Here is a 17891-nt window from a genome sequence, read left to right on the forward strand (position 1 = left end):
GAGTGGCCCCCACTTGCCACAACTAGAGAAAGCCCTCGCACAGAAACGAAGACCCAACACAGCAAAAATAAATAAATTAATAAACTCCTACCCCCAACATCTTAAAAAAAAAAAAAAAAAGACAAAAAAAAAAAAAAATTAAAAACATCAGCAATGGATTTGAATAGACACTTCCCAAAAGAAGATATACAAATGGCCAATAAGCACAGGAAAAGATGCACAACATCATTAGTCATTAGGGAAATGCAAATCAAAACTACAATGAGATAGCACTGCCTACCCACTAGGGTAACTCTAATGGAAAGACAAACAGTAACAAGTGTTGGTGAAGATGTGGAGAGACTGGAACCTTCAAACACTGCTGATGGGAATATAAATTGTACAGCCAACTTGGAAGACAGTCTGGCAGCTCCTCAAACGGTTAAACACTGAGTTAACAAATCACCAGCAATTCCACTCCTGAGTATATATCCAAGAGAAATGATAACATGTTCACACAAAACTGGTCATAAATGTTCACAGAAGTATTATTCACAGCAGCAAAATGTCCATCAACTGATGAATGCAGAAATAAAATGTGGTATATCCATCCAATGGAATATAGGCACAGCTCGGAGACATTGTGGATTTGGTTCTAGACCACCACAATGAAGTGAGTATCACAATAAAGCGAGCCACACGGATTTTTTGGTTTCCCAGCGCATATACAAGTCATGTTTCCACTAAACTGCAGTCTATTAAGTGTGCAACGGCATTACGTCTAAAAAAATGTACATAACTTAATTTTAAAATAGATTATTGCTAAAAAAATGCTAACCATCATCTGACAGCACAGGGTTGCCACAAACATTCAATTTGTAAAACATGCAGTATCTGCAAAGTGTAATAAAACAAAGTATGCCTGTATTATTCAGCATTAAAAAGAAATGCAGTACTAATACATGTTCTGTTTGGGAGTTTTTAAGTGTGATTATAGTGTAAAGGGCCTATCATTTATATAACTACCATATGATCCAGTAACCCCACTTATGGGTATTTATCCAAAAGAACTGAAATCAGGATCTTGAAGAGATATCTGCGCTCCCATGTTCACTGCAGCATCATTCAATAGCCCAAATGTGGAAACAACTTAAATGTCCGTCAATAGATGAACGGATAAAGAAACTATGGTAGGGCTTCCCTGGTGGCGCAGTGGTTAAGAATCTGCCTACCAATGCAGGGACACGGGTTCGAGTTCTGATCTGGGAAGATCCCACATGCCGCGGAGCAACTAAGCCTGTGTGCCACAGCTACTGAGACTGCAGGCCACAACTACTGAGCCCGAGTGCCGCAACTACTGAAGCCCACGCGCCTAGAGTCCGTGCTCGCAACCAGAGAAGCCACTGCAATGAGAAGCCAACGCACCGCAACAAAGAGTGGCCCCCGCTCACCGCAACTAAAAGAAAGCCCATGTGCAACAAGGACCCAATGCAGCCAAAAATAAAATAAATAAATAAATTTATTTTTAAAAAAGAAAATGTAGTATATACATAACAATGGAATATATTATTCAGCCTTAAAAAGAAGGAAATCCTGTCATATGCCACAACATGGATGAACCTGGAGGACATTATGCTAAGTGAAATAAGCCAGTCACAGAAAAACAAACACTGCATGATTCCACTTCTATGAGGTATCTAAAAGAGTCAAACTCACAGAAGCAGAAAGTAGAATGGTGGGGCTTCCCTGGTGGCGCAGCGGTTGTGAGTCCACCTGCCGATGCAGGGGACACAGGTTTGTGCCCCAGTCCGGGAAGATCCCACATGCCGCGGAGCGGCTAGGCCCGTGAGCCATGCATGGCCACTGAGCCTGAGCGTCCGGAGCCCGTGCTCCGCAACAGGAGAGGCCACAACAGTGAGAGGCCCGCGTAACGCACTGCCCCCCCACAAAAAACAAAAGTAGAATGGTGGTTGCCAGTGGCTGGGGGGAGGGGGGAGTTGCTGTTTTACAAGTATAAAGTTTCAGTCATGCAAGACAATTAAGTCCTAGAGATCTGCAGTGCAACTCTGTACAGTTAATAAGACTATCGTATTGTGCACTTAAAAATCTGTAGGGGGCTTCCCTGGTGGCGCAGTGGTTGAGAGTCCGCCTGCCGATGCAGGGGACGCGGGATCGTGCCCCGGTCCGGGAGGGTCCTGCATGCCGCGGAGCGGCTGGGCCCGTGGGCCGTGGCCCCTGGGCCTGCGCGTCCGGAGCCTGTGCTCCGCAACGGGAGAGGCCACGATGGTGAGAGGCTCGCATACTGCAAAAATAAAATTAAAAAAAATCTGTATGTCTGGACTTCCCTGGTGGTGCAGTGGTTAAGAATCCACCTGCCAATGCAAAGGACACGGGTTCGAACCCTGGTTTAAAAAAAATCTGTATGTCTGGACTTCCCTGGTGGTGCAGTGGTTAAGAATCCACCTGCCAATGCAAAGGACACGGGTTCGAGCCCTGGTCTGGGAAGATCCCACATGCCGTGGAGCAACCAAGCCCATGCACCACAACTACTGAGCCTGCATTCTAGAGCCTGCAAACGACAACTACTGAGCCCACACGCTGCAACTACTGAAGCCTGCGTGCCTAGAGCCCATGTTCCGCAACAAGAGAAGCCACCGCAATGAGAAGCCCACGCACCACAATGAAGAGTCGCCCCCGCTCGCCACAACTAGAGAAAGCCTGCACACAGCAACGAAGACTCAATGCAGCCAAAAATAAATTAAAAAGTAAAAAAAAAAACAAAAAACTGTAGATCTTATGTTTAGTGTTCTTGCCACAATTTAAAAACTATCATTTGGCAATACATACTAAAAGGGACTTCCCTTGTGGCACAGTGGTTGAGAATCCGCCTGCCAATACAGGGTACACGGGTTCGATCCCTGGTCTGGGAAGATCCCACATGCTGTGGAGCAACTGAGCCCATGCGCCACAACTACTCAGTCTGTGCACTAGAGCCCGTGAGCCGCAACTACTGAGCCCATGTGCCACAACTACTGAGGCCCGCGCGCCTAGAGCCTGTGCTCTGCAACAAGAGAAGCCCGCGCACTGCAACGAAGAGTAGCCCCTGCTCGCCGCGACTAGAGAAAGCCCGCATGCAGCAACAAAGACCCAACGCAGCCAAAAATAAATTTTTAAAAAATTTTAAAAGAACCCAACATACTAGAATATGTATACAAGAAACGGGGGTAGATTTCTGAGATTTTTCAACATAATACAGGGGGTGGAGGTGAGGGTAGATAGGATGTGGATAGGACAGGACTGGCCACAGTGTGATGGTTTGGGGCAGTGTGATGGGTACACAGGGACTCATTGTTTTGTCTGTATTTGCATAGATTCAAAATTCACTCTAATGAAAGAGTTTAAATGTAATCTTTTTCCCCCTTATTTTACCCCAATGTATCTGTACCAGGCCCTCCCAAGGTATGCTTTTAAGAATGGGAATGGCAAGACTCTTTTTGGAAAGTCCAAGGTGTTTTCCAACACCAACAACCAATTCCCTGATTCCCCAGACACCAACACTTGAATTTAATTCTGACACTAATTACTGGAGTCAGGGCAGAACCCACAATTTAAGGGCTCAGTCCCACAAGAGTGCCCCCTACTTCAGACACCAGTCACCAGTCCTGGGCCTCCCAGACATCCAACAGACCAGCCATAAATCAGGGATACCACAACCCCCTCCTCAGGGTCAATAATTTGCTAGAATCAGGAACATGCTTTATCACAAAGGATACAACTCAGAAACAGGCAAATGGAAGAGGCACACAGGGCAAGGTATGGGGAGTGGCGTGGAGCTTCCTTGCCTTCTCTGGGCTAGGAACCTTCCCAGCACTGCACCATGTTCACCAACAGAAACTCCATCATTTAGGGGTTTTTATGGAGGTTTCATTATGCAGGCATTACTAATTAAGTCACTAGCCATTGGTGATGAGCTCAATCTCCAGCCCCCTTCCCCTCCCTGGAGGTTTCAGGGTTAAGGCTGAAAGTTCCAAACTTCTAGTCAAGGACTGGTCTTTTGGGTGACCAGCCCCCATCTGATGCTATCTGTGGGCGAGGGAGGGGTGGTGAACACGGCCACCAATCATCTCATTAGCATACAAAAGACTACTCTTTTCCATGCTAGTCATTCTTTTTTTTTTTTAATTTATTTACGTATTTATTTTTGGCTGCGTTGGGTCTTCATTGCTGTGCGTGGGCTTTCTCTAGTTGCGGTGAGTGGGGTCTACTCTTCATTGCGGTACACGGGCTTCTCATTGCGGTGGCTTCTCTTGTTGCGGAGCACGAGCTCTAGGCAAGTGGGCTTCAGTAGTTGTGGCACGTGGGCTCAGTAGTTGTGGCTCGCAGGCTCTAGAGCGTGGGCTCAGTAGCTGTGGCGCACGGGCTTAGGTGCTCCGCGGCATGTGGGATCTTCCTGGACCAGAGCTCGAACCCGTGTCCTCTGCATTGGCAGGCAGATTCTTAACCACTGCGCCACCAGGGAAGTCCCATGCTAGTCATCCTTAATATTCTGGAGAGTCCAAGAGTTTTAGGAGCTGTGTGCCAGGAAAGGGGACAAAGACCAAATATACATTTCCCTTCATACTACAGAAAGTAACTGGGCTATATTTATGAAAATCATTCTTTGACACAGTAGTGCCACTTCTGGGACACTGTCATACAGAAATAAAAACTCCACTACAAAAAAGCATATGGGTACAAGGATGTTTACTGTGACACTGTTCATAGTGGGGGAAACGGGAGATGATGGGAATATTCATCAACAGAGGAGGAACAACCAGACTAGGGGGTATTTTCTGGCTTTTAAAAAGAATGCGGGACTTCATGTGGCACAGTGGTTAAGAATTCGCCTGTCAATGCAGGGGACCCGGGTTCGAGCCCTGGTCCGGGAAGATCCCACATGCCGCGAAGCAACTAAGCCCGTGCACCACAACTACTGAGCCTGCGCTCTAGAGCCCGTGAGCCACAACTACTGAGCCCGCACGCCACAACTACTGAAGCCCGCATGCCTAGAGCCCATGCTCCGCAACAAGAGAAGCCACCACACCGAGAAGACTGCGCACTGCGACGAAGAGTAGCCCCCACGCTCCACAACTAGAGAGAAGCCTGCGCGCCACAATGAAGAGTCTGTGCGCTGCAACAAAAAAGATTCTGCATGCCGCAATAAAGATCTCACGTGTGGCAACTAAGACCCGACGCAGCCAAATAAATAAAGAAAGAAATAGGGCTTCCCTGGTGGTGCAGTGGTTAAGAATCCGCCTACCAATGCAGGGGACACGGGTTCGAGCCCTGGTCCGGGAGGATCCCACATGCTGCAGAGCAACTAAGTCCGTGCACCACAACTACTGAGCCCGTGTGCCACAACTACTGAAGCCCATGCGCCTAGAGCCCATGCTCCTCAACAAGAGAAGCCACCGCAAAGAGAAGCCCACGCACCACAATGAACAGTAGCCCCCGCTCGCCGCAACTAGAGAAAGCCCACGCACAGCAACAAAGACCCAACGCAGCCAAAAATAAAAATAAATAAAATAAATAAATTTATAAAAATAAATAAATAAGACTGCAAGATGCTAACAACAGCTGAGACAGACAGTCCTTACCATAAGCCAGGCACTGCTGTACACACTTCAAATATATTAATACATACAACCCTCACAAAAGGGTTAAAAAGTTTAAAAATAAAATCTAACGAAATATAAGAAGATGAGTCTAAGATGGAGAAGTATGGTCAGGACAGCCTTCCTCTGCCATACTCAATCCTATTTATTCAGATAAAAAATGTCATCTCTGAAAATGCAAATGGTGGAGGCACTGGTTGGGGAAGGAGCAGGCTGACAGGGCATGTAGTTACAAAAGCTTTGGATCACAGACAGGATTGCAGAAGGGACACAGGACTAACTGAGGAGGGGCTGGGCACAGGGGAGAGAAGGGTTAACTAATAAGGTGGGAAACAAGTAAGGAAGGCAAGTTAGATACAGCAAATTTTGTCTATGTTGCAATTCTACTCAAATACACTGAGGAGCAAAACCAACTATTTATACTCATTTGGGGCCAGTTGCTATGGGAGTTCTAAGTAAATGGATGGATGAATTGGTCATATTCTATACAGTGGGTACACGTGTACACACGTACACATGCAAACACAAACAAAGCAGCGTAAATCAAATCAAAGGCCTATGAATAGAGTCCAGGCAGTAACCGATGTCCCAAAGGGCTGATATGGATACTAAGTATTATGGGAGTCAGAGAAGAAAGAGCAGGTTATTCAGAAAAAGCTTCACTGAGGGGGTGGAATTTAAACTGGACCTTGAAAAATGAGAGCCAAAATAACTACAAAAAAATAGCACATGCAAAAAAATGCAGAGGTGAGAAAACACAAGGTATTTGGGACAAATAAGTCAAACAACACCTTTTAAACAGAGAGCTTGGGAAATAACAGGTGAAATGGAACGACAGGTTGAGCGGAGTCATAACTGTCAGACTAGGGGATCTAACACCGGGGGATGTTAAGAAAACTGCCTTGTTGCTTAATCTTTCTGTGCCTGTTTCCCCGTCTGTAAAATAGGAATTCTTTCTCTCACGTGTTGAGTATCTCTTATGGACGAGACATTGGGCTAGATGCTTGGGGCTACAGCCATGTTCCCTATCCTCAAGAAGTAGCTTTAGGGATTAAGTGAGATAATGTAAAGTAAAGTGTTTGCTTAGCGTCCGGAACACAGTAAGTGTTCAAATCTCAACATCTTTGAGATCTACAAACACATAAGTCAAATTCCAAGCAATCAGTCAGGGTTATTTGCAGTAAAACAGCTGCTAGCAGGACATAACAAGATGAAGGCATCCAGAATTTCAGAACAGGGAAGTAACACCAAACAACTAACGTGTATTGAGTTCTCTGTGCAAACACGTGTTTTAAGATTAGGCTAGAAGGGGTTTATAAGAGGGACTGGAGCTGGGGAGACTAGATTAAACACTGTTAATGTACAAAGTGAGAGCACAAAGTAACAATCATTTCCTTCCTCAGCTCATGGAAGCAGAAGAGAAGTGATAGCAAGAGGACTGGGTTACAACATATCAAGGTACAGCAGCAAGTTGTTCAATCGATTGTTGCTGCCACCATGAAAAGACACACGAGTTTGCCTCTCACTGACATAAAACTGAGCAACTCATTCTTAGAGCAAATAACGTTAAATACATCTACAAATGAGATGCTCTACTTAAAGGACTAGCTACTGAAGTGTCGCAGCAGTGACTTCTGATCAGCACGAAACGTTTAAAGGCAGAAAGGAAGACACCCAGAACAATGCTCATGCAGCTGTTCACTTACCTGTGCAATGATGTAGATGCTGGAGGGGTTTGCTTTGATGAAAGCTTCAGAGAAGCCCAGTAAAACAAACAGGTGAGACTGCTGATCCTTTACAGGAAACTGGATAAAATCTGCCTGCTTTGTTTTTCTTTTACTTTATTCTTTTTAGAAAAATATACAATGCCTCACTAATTAGCATAAAATTCCCCTTTGGGACCAAGCTAATCCATTCTCATTCTAGTGTAGGTACCTAAGAAGCCAAAGGAAACAAAAGTAGTGCATTTTTTGAGGAAAATTTCAGAACAGTTCAAAAATAAATGCCAAAAGTGCAAAACTCCAAAATTCTTGAGATCTGAGAATATACAAGTACAAATTCTAAGAGAAAGGGATGTTTTCTTCATTGCCACCAAAGATCAAAAACACAGGAGTCATTCCACAAGATCTGTTATACAAAAATTCCGAGACAACGGAAAGACTCTGTACAAAGGAAAAAAGAGTAAAAGGCAAAGCAGACCATTCCTCATTCCTCTCTTGGAATTAAAGTTTGGATCTTTTGGGGACCCTCAAGCCTTGAACTTGGTCCAAGCAGTCCTAGCAGAAGCAAACATAGGTCTTCCCTGGAAGACAGCACCTTCATCCCAGCCTTCAAATAATTCTACAAATACTTTTAACTATAGTGAACAGAAGTACACAGTCAAAGATAACCAACAAGCACACAGGGAAATTAGATTTCATGAGTGATACAACAGCAGAAACAACAAACAGAAAGAGGCTCTTAAAAACTTCAGAAACTGGAGGCTTCCCTGGTGGCACAGTGGTTGGGAGTCCGCCTGCCAATGCAGGGGACACAGGTTCGTGCCCCCGTCCGGGAGGATCCCACATGCCACGGAGCGGCTGGGCCCGTGAGCCATGGCCGCTGAGCCTGCGCATCCGGAGCCTGCGCTCCGCAACGGGAGCGGCCGCGTCAGTGAGAGGCCCGCGTACCGCAAAAAAAAAAAAAAAAGACTTCAGAAACTGAAATTAAATACAGACTACAGAAAACCTATGCTTACTATACTTAAAGAAGTAGGGACTTCACTGATGGCACGGTGGTTGAGAATCTGCCTGCCAATGCAGGGGACATGGGTGTGAGCCCTGGTCTGGGAAGATCCCACATTCCGCGGGGCAACTAAGCCCATGCGCCACAACTACTGAGCCTGTGCTCTAGAGCCCGCGAGCCACAACTATTGAGCCCGTGTGCCACAGATACTGAAGGTGCACACCTAGGGCCCAAGTTGTGCAGCAAGAGAAGCCACTGCAATGAGAAGCCCACGCACCACAACTAAGAGTAGCCCCCACTCGCCCCAACTAGAGAAAGCCCGCACGCAGCAACTAAGACCCAACAACAAAGACCCAATGCAGCCAAAAATAAACAAATAAATAAATTTATTTTTTTTTAAAATAAAAGGCAAGTTTGAAAACAACCGCAAAGAAAGGTACTAAAAAATCACATAGCAGGGGCTTCCCTGGTGGTGCAGTGGTTGGGAATCCACCTGCCAATGCAGGGGACACGGGTTTGATCCCTGGTCTGGGAGGATTCCACATGCCGTGGAGCAGCTAGGCCCGTGAGCCACGGCTGCTGGGCCTGTGCTCTGGAGTCCACGAGCCACAACTACTGAGCCCACGTGCCACAACTGCTGGGGCCCTCGCGCCTAGAGCCCACGCTCCACAACGAAGAATGGCCCCCGCTCACCACAGCTGGAGAAAGCCCACGCACAGCAACGAGGACCCAACGCAGCCAAAAATAAATAAATAAATAATATATATATATATATATAAAATCACATAGCAGATTTTTTAAGTAGTTAAGTAGAATTTCTGGAAATTAAAAATGTAGTAATAGGACTTCTCTGTTGGTCCAGTGGTTAAGACTCCGCACTTCTAATGCAGCAGGTGCTTGTTGATCCCCGGTTGGGAAACTAAGATCCCACATGCCACGCAGCATGGCCAAAAAAATTTTTTTTAAGTATAATAAAAGATCTAAAAATCAAGGGAAGGTTTAACAGTAAATCAGACTCAACTGAAAAGAGAATTAGTGAATGGGTAGGTCAGAAAAAAAATTACCCATAATGCAGCACAGAGACAAAAAAGAAGATACAGAAAAGATAATAAAAGACATAAAGGATGAAATGAGAGAGAAGGTTTAACTTACATTTAACCAGAGTACCAGCAGAAGAGAGAGAGCATGGAGCAAACACAGTATCTGAAGAGGTAACAGCTGGGAATTTTCCAGAACTGATAAAAAATACCAAACCACAGTTTCATGAAGTCCAATGAAAGCCAAGCTAGATAAATTAAAAGAATGAAATCCAATAAAATAAAATTAAAATGAGATAAGTAAAGCAAAGAGGAACAGAAGAAGAAAGTAAGCTGGATGTAGTACTAAGATTCATTCCCCAAACACATGCTATAAATTCCTATTTGCTTTCTAGAGAGGAACCCCAAATTTGGCTTTAAGCATTTTAGCACCCATACAAAGAGGGAAACAGTCAATTACCAGGTTTTCAGTAAAAACCAACTAGTCGTTCAGGGAAAACAACTATTCCTAAAGGAGATCATAATTAGTAATGATAATAAACGTTTGCAACGTCCTCTTACAATAACAGAGTGACACATTTTACAGGACCAAAATGTTAGTAAGTTCAACTTTATAGGGAAGACCAAGGAATACCAATATGATATATTCCAGAAATGGGGCTCAATCCAGGGGGAAGATCTTAGGGGAATGGATGGCCTCCACATGCTCCAGAAAATCTTCAATACATCAGTATTTGTCTCAAGTCAAGCTGCTGAAAGCAGTGGCTTTAGGAGTCTTCCTGACCAGTATCTAGGCACACCCCTTCTGTGTGGGTAATTAGGTACAGAGCCATATGCTGAACTATCCGCTAAGCCTGGGGCAGGATAATAGGCTCTTGTGAAAACTGAGGAGTCAGACATCATTCCATCGCAGCTCATAGGAGTAAGGTCCAGAATGTTCTTAAACAGTCTTGTTACTCCACAAAGCAGATGAAATGGCTCTACATTCTAGAAGTGGTATTAATGGAGAAGTAATAAGATTTAACTGACAGTCATAATGAAAGAAAAAATCAGAAGGACTTGGTCCAACTGATTAGGCTGGCAAAAAGGAGTCAAAGCTGCCTACAAAGTTTTAAAGGACAGAGAACAGAAGTACTGTGAAACAAAACAACTAGGCAGACACATTTTCAAGGAAAGAGAACAGCTCAGTTTTAGACAAAATGTTTGAGTCTGACCATCTGAGTGGAAATATCTAGAAGACATTTTCTAGAATTTTCTAGAAATGCATGACTAAAGCTCAGGAAAGGAGTTAGGGATAGGGCTAAAAATTCAGAAATCTGCACATGGAGATAATAATTGAAGTCACTGAGTAGTTCTAATTCCCATACTACCAAAATCCCTTCTCCTCAAACCACTGCCCTGGTAATGCAAACAAGAGAACTTGATCCCATAACAAGATATGCCATGTGAAAATACCCAGCCACAATACAAAAAGCAGGGTGTGTTTCAGAGTGACCCGACCCACAGGGAGAGCATCCAATACAGCTACATAGAGTCTGATACAGAAAGATAAACCTACAGTTCTAAGTCCCATCACTAGAAATTAGAAAGGAGTTAGACTGTATGGCTTACATACAGAGAATGATACAATTTATCTACAAAGTAAATACTACCTGCTCTCCATTTTAAATTTAACAACACACAGATACATTCTGTTCATAGGATCAGAATTTCCTAAGAATTATTAAACTGGGTGCATGAGGATTTATTAGATATGTCTGAAATTTTCCATGATAAAAGGGTTTTTTTAACTTTAAAAAATTCCCTAAGACTCAACAGAAGTGAAGACATATCTCTGTGTCTTTGAACAGGTGAAGTCAACCTTCATGTGACTGAAAAGGCAGGAAGGACACGGTAGTTTCTTCCCCCAAAGAAAGACATGATTAAGGATACCCAAAAGGGTTCCTAACTTCTAGAAAGAAGAGGCAAGAACAAGAGATGCAGTCTTCAGATACACCATTGCATAGGAATTAAATATAGGGGCGATGGTAGCTTAAAAATAAACTGATGAAAAAGTAAAAAGATAAACTTACTCTTTTCAATGAGCTGGTCCTGAACTCCTGCCAATGCACTTACTGCCTAAAAGAAAAACCACCAGTTACTATAAAAATTATCACAGATCTCAGGAGAGCACTCACAGACAGAAAGGAAAGAGACAACCAACTCACAGATGGACAGGAAAGAGAAAACTCACAGAAACTTAACGGAGGTCTTCCTTAACAATGGGCCACAGAAAGATCCCCCCGCCTCACTTACAGCTGCTGAAGTAACTGAGGATTTACTGAAGAGCCGCTCTGCTTCCTTAAACTTCCGGTTCCTTCTATCGTTTTTGCTATTGGAGTTTCTAAAACACACACAAGAAACTCATTATAAGCACCAAGCTATGTCTGTGGCTCAAGCTGAGGACGCACCAGGACAAATGTAAAGAACTTTTTTTTTTTTAATTACCAAGTTCCATACAGAAATGCCTCCACACCACTTGGATTGACCAAAATGACCTTCATGCTGAATGCCTATGTAGACAGCAATGTTTTCCAATGGATGGTATGTGGTCCACTGTGACACATGAGATTACTTTAGCTTTAGGTTCACAATCATTTTCATTTAATATGTATTTATTTTCATGCCCATTATTAAAAACACCTAGCACAGACGAGTGCTATGAAGTATCTCTGTTAAATAATCTTAGTTTAAAAAACTTAAAGGGCTTCCCTGGTGGCACAGTGGATAAGAAACTGCCTGCCAATGCAGGGGAGATGGGTTCGATCCCTGGTCCGGGAAGACCCCACATGCCGTGGAGCAACTAAGCCCATGCGCCACAACTACTGAGCCTGCGCTCTAGAGCCCACGAGCCACAACTACTGAAGCCCGTGTGCCACAACTACTGAAGGCTGCGTGCCTAGAGCCCGTGCTCTGCAACAAGAGAAGCCATGCAATGAGAAGCCCGCGCACCGCAACAAAGAGTAGCCCCCGCTCACCGCAACTAGACAAAGCCCGCATGCAGCAACGAAGACCCAACACAGACAAAAATAAATAAATAAATAAATAAATAAATAAATAAATAAATAAATAAATAAATAAATAAATAAATAAATAAATAAATAAATAAATAAATAAATAAATAAATAAATAAATAAATAAATAAATAAATAAATAAATAAATAAATAAATAAATAAATAAATAAATAAATAAATAAATAAATAAATAAATAAATAAATAAATAAATAAATAAATAAATAAATAAATAAATAAATAAATAAATAAATAAATAAATAAATAAATAAATAAATAAATAAATAAATAAATAAATAAATAAATAAATAAATAAATAAATAAATAAATAAATAAATAAATAAATAAATAAATAACTTAAAGAAAGAACCAGAGTTCCTTAGTGAAATGATTGATACCAGGTCTGAGACAAGAAAAGGACAAGGATGGGACCTCCTTGGTGGTGCAGTTGTTAAGAATCTGCCTGCCAATGCAGGGGACACAGGTTTGATCCCTGGTCCGGGAAGATCCCACATGCCGCGGAGCAACTAAGCCCGTGCGCCACAACTACTAAGCCTGCTCTCTAGAGCCCGCGAGCCACAACTACTGAGCCCACACGCCACAACTACCGAAGCCCAAGCACCCAGAGCCCGTGCTCTGCGAGGAGAGACGCCTCTGCAATGAGAAGCCCGTGCACCACAACAAAGAGTAGCCCCCGCTCGCAGCGAGTAGAGAAAAGCCCGCGAGCAGCAATGAAGACCCAACGCAGTCAAAAATAAATAAATTAAATAAATAAATTTACTAAAAAATTTTTTAAAAAAAAGGATAAAGGAATCAGCCTGAGGAGGCTCCCTCTGGCCACGTTTGGGACAAACTAAGCATTAAAAAGGATAATGATGGGTGTGTTAGCATTGTGAAAAGTCAGTGAGCTAATAATAAACACTTATGATCTGTGCACTTCTCTGTATAGATTTCAATAAATTAATTTATACTAAAAAATAAAATAAACCTTTACAAAGTGACAGTACTAGATCCCAATACGCTGTTTTTTTTTTTTAAATCCATGCATCTACAGTGATTCTAAAGACAGAGAAAGAGAGAATGAAAGGGAAAGAAGATAAAAAGGGAAGACTCTTCTTTCAGAATGCCAGTAATAAATGTAAAAGGAACAGTAAAATTAGAATCATCGTTTTGCAACCTCCATTATAATAACTAATTCAAATAATCAACAATGGAGACTAAAACCAGTGACAAAAATTGGGGTGAGCAGTATAATCACACTGCCTAAAAAGTATAACCTCCAGGGACTTCCCTAGTGGTCCAGTAGTAAAGAATCCACCTTACAACGCAGGGGACGGGGGCTCAATCCCTGGTCAGGGAACTAAGATACCACATGCCGTGGGGCAACTAAGCCCGCGTGCTAAAACTACTGAGCTTGCACACCTCAACTAGAGAGCCCTTGTGCACCCTGGAGCCCGCGCGCGCTACAACTAGAAAGAGAAAAACCTGCACACCACAACTAGAGAGAAGCCGGAGCACCGCAACTAGAGAGACGCCCACGCGCCGCAATGAAGAGCCCGAGCACCGCAATGACAGATCCCGCGTGCCACAACTAAGACCCAACACAGCCAAAGATAAGTAAAATAAATAAATAAATAATAAATAAATCTTAAAAAATAAAAATAAATAAAAGGTATAACCTCCGAAATTACTTGTTAATTACAAAGAGAAAAAAATAACTTTTACAATGGTGAAATCATATGATCAAACTTAGCAGCACTAATAATGGGGTAATCTGTCGTTATGTGCCTCCTGATAAAACAGAGGTAAACAACAAGAGGTACACAAATCACTAATGCAACATTTTTGCCAAAAATATTTAAAGGATCTCTCATGAAGTCACTATAAGAAAAACCTGGAATTGGGACACTCTACAAGACAATGTCATAAACAACCTTACCACCAAAAAGGGTGGGAAGCTCCTAAATTAAGAGACTAAGGAGACACAACAGCCAAATGCAATGCACAAACACTCACTGGTTCAAAACAAGGTAGCAATGCATTTTAGGAACACTTAGGGAAATATGCATAAAGACTGTACATTACATAATACTATTAATGTAGTGCTAATTTTCCAGGCATGGTAATTGTTGGTTACATAAGAAAGATGTTCTTATTCTTAGGAGGTATCTGCTGACATAATTTGGGGCAAATGTCATGATATCTGCTTTTAACTTTTAAATGGTTTAGCAAAAAATATATATACATATATATATGGGAGAAAGGGGAGATATAACTACAAAGGGGTAGCATGAGGGAGATCTTTGTGATGATGGAAAAGTTCTGTATCTTGATTGCAGTGGTGGTTACAGGAATCTACCCACATGATAAAATGACAGAACTACATACACACATTATACCAATGTCAATTTCCTGGTTTTGCTATTGTACTATATGGTTACATAAAACCCAACCATTGGGGAAAACTGTACTGTTTTTGCAACTCCCTATGTATCTATAATTATTTCAAATTTTAAAAAAATTTTAAGTGTAGATATAGGGGTGTGTGTTAATACATATTATAGAAAGGGAAAAAAGAGAGGAAAGCAAATGTGGTAGCAAGTTAACAACTGGTGAATGCTAGTGAAGGGTATCAAGAGATCACGAACTATTCTTTCAATTTTTCTCTAGATTTGAAAATTTTCAAAAAATTTAGAAAGTTTTCAAGAATAATATTACTAAATAAACCGTGGTACAGCTGGCACACGGGTATGGCAAATCTTGCGAGGGTGGGACTCGTGACTGATTAAAATGTAGAAAACACTGATAGCAGTGCTGGTGTGTAAGGTATTATATGCTGTATTTCATTTAAGCCTCACACAACCCTGTGCCACTGGCCAGATTTCCTCTACTATACAGATGTAGGATTTGTCCAGGGTTACTCAGTGAGGCAGTGGCTGAGCCGGAGTCCAAGCTCAAGTGCAGACCTCTGTCCACCCCACTTTACTACTGTCTCCCTGCCAAGTCACTACCAACAACATACATAGCCCTAAACACAAATATTACTAGGGCACAACACAAACACTACAGGCTTCTGACACTCACTTTTGGTTGGTCAGATACCGATCCCAGCCACGAATAATGTTGCCATACATCTGAGTGTCTTCCAGGTAGCTTCCTTCAAAAGCATAGATCTGTCTCTCCAAGTTTGCCAGTGTTTCCTGAGAGATGAAAAACAAGGAAGTGGTTAATGCCTTCTACATGCAAGCATTAAGCCTAACCAAACTGAAATCTTGATATCAGACTTATAAACTCAAGTTCAACTATACAGAGCCAGCCTTGTGGAAAGAAGGATGACATGGGCAGGGGCAGGCTGTTTCAGACTAAGACAGTCTAGACCCGTCTTGTTGGATCCCTTTAAGAATAAAATGGAATAGAAAGAGCCTGTCCCCATTAAAATGTACACCCATGCCAAGGTTTGCATGTACTCAGGGGCTTCGTGGAAACCCAGCTGTCAAGAACCTGGGCGGAGGAAGAACGTGAGCAGTCTCCACTCCCACGCATAAAAGATACTGCTACCGGGAGAGGGAAGGGTGATCAGCCTTCCAGCGCCAACTCGCTCCCCTCCCTGTAGGCTCCGAAAGGCCGCCTGCACTGGACTGCCGTTGCTATGGAAACCTGGAAGGGCAGCTTCAGGTGAGATGGGCCTCCCGGTGCTCAAGCCAAAACGCAAGGGGAGGGAGGCCTTAGCCACCAGGGTGCAAGGGTCCCGGGTGCGTGTCACAATTCCTAATTCCCTGGACTGAGTCCGCTTCCCCTCGCCTGTCACCTTCTAAGATGTTCCCAAATACATCACAACCCTGCCCATCAAAAACCGCATCCAACTAATCTACTCCTAGTCCCCAAAAGGACATGCGCCCCTCCATCTTCCAAAGGCCTGCCTGGATGTGTGGGTCCCCCTCCCACACCTGTCTCCTACCCCACCCCCCAAAGCCCACTGGCAAGCCCGAACCGATCTCCTACAGCCTGCCGACAAGCCCGGTCCCCACCCCTCAAAGATCGTGGACCCGCCCGCCCTCGCCCACCCCGCAGAGCTCATGGTCACTCTCCTCTCCAGGGCTCCCGCACGGAAGCCCCCACCCCCTGGCGCCATCCTTCCTCCACGTCCCCACCTGCCTAGTCCCCCTCCCCCTACCCGGCTCCGCGCCCCGCCCCCGGCCCCGGCTCCCTGCTCCGGATGCGCACGGCCGGGAGGCCGAGGCGCCGGCGGGTCGCGTAATGCGCAGCAGTCCTCAGGCCGCCGGACTCCCAGCCGCCGCGCTGCGCTGCGCCGGCGGAGTAACGAGCGGCGCGCCGGGGCCGGGTCCTGGAGGCGGAGGCAGGCACGGGGCCCCCACCCGGGCGCCCCCAGTGCCAGCCCTCACCGCCAGCTCCTGCTTCCTCTTCACGAGCTCCGCCAGCTCCCGCCGGGTGTCCGGGATCTGCGGCGGTGCCGCCTTGTTGTGCATCGCCATGTTGTGCCGAGGCGGGCGGTGGCGGCGCCAGGCTGGGGGCGGTCCTTGCGCGCCGCCGCCCGCCAGGGGGCGCCCGCCGCCACACTGCGCCTGCGCTCACGGATTCCGGAGGCTCGCGGTGCCGCGCCGAGCTCCCGCTCGCGGGCTCGCGCGCGCCCTGCCAGGAGGACCTCAGTGTTGGGCTCTGCTCTTGATCCTGGCTGAGTTTCTGCACCACAAATTCACCGTGTCAAAAGTCAAACCTCTCCGAAGTCTCCTCAGTGAATGACTTTCATTGTCCGACGAATTGCCCAAGTCAGAAACATGGGTGCCATCCTCACCCTCCTTCACCCCCTTAATCCGATCCAAAACCAAGTCGAACCAAGTGGACTCGACTCCGGAAGAGCCCGCACATCTATTTTCTTTTGTCTGCCACCTCCCTCATTCATCCAGGCTCTCCTTATTTTTTGATACATTATTCCAACAGCCTCCTGTTCCCACCCTTAGCTCCATTTAATCCATTATCCACAGTGGTGCCAGGATGACTTGTTTTTGGAAAGCAAATGTGGTGTCACTCCCTTGGTTAAAACCTTTTCATGGCTTCCCATTGCCCTTTAGGGAGACAAATATGTGTGGTAGTTAAGGACACAAACGATCCAGAACTACCTTGTTCAAAATCCTACCTCTACCATTGATAAGCTGTGTCACCTTGGGCAGGTAGCTAAATTTCACTTGTCTCAACTTCCTCATCTATAAAATAGAGGTAATAATAGTGCCCACCTAATACAATTGCTGTGAGAAGTAAATCACTTAATGTAAGGGGCTTGGCAAGTAATAAGGACTATGTAAGTAAAATCAGTAAGTCTAGTACCATTAACTTTGTATTCACCTGCCCCCTGCTTACTTCTCCAGCCTCTGATCTCTCCATTTTTCAGGGTTCTGCAATTTCACTGGGAATCTAGATAGGATTTTT

At 44.4% G+C, this 17891-nt stretch overlaps 1 protein-coding gene across 11 annotated transcripts in view; it reads right to left on the minus strand.

The window, feature by feature from the left end:
* Positions 1-16973, minus strand: part of MEAF6 (MYST/Esa1 associated factor 6) — a 30261-nt gene extending 13288 nt beyond the window's left edge. For 6 of the 11 annotated variants that reach the window (XR_003678664.2, XM_055082909.1, XM_007101523.3 and 3 more), the window contains exons 1-4: positions 16850-16973; positions 15531-15646; positions 11690-11777; positions 11467-11512 (exon numbers count right to left, since the gene is read on the minus strand). Coding sequence is in view for 7 of the 11 variants with exons in the window: in XM_055082909.1 (XP_054938884.1) it covers positions 11467-11512; positions 11690-11777; positions 15531-15646; positions 16850-16939 (340 nt within the window). In the remaining 4 variants the exon portion in view is untranslated. Of the gene's footprint in view, positions 1-7339; positions 7384-9509; positions 9593-11466; positions 11513-11689; positions 11778-15530; positions 15647-16849 lie in introns of all 11 variants that reach the window. The other 5 variants (XR_008616666.1, XR_008616667.1, XM_055082904.1 and 2 more) reach the window with 3 other exon arrangements.
* Positions 16974-17891: the final 918 nt, after the last annotated feature.

The sequence above is a fragment of the Physeter macrocephalus genome, chromosome 3 (assembly GCF_002837175.3).
Source record: "Physeter macrocephalus isolate SW-GA chromosome 3, ASM283717v5, whole genome shotgun sequence".
Taxonomy (NCBI): Eukaryota; Metazoa; Chordata; class Mammalia; order Artiodactyla; family Physeteridae; genus Physeter; species Physeter macrocephalus.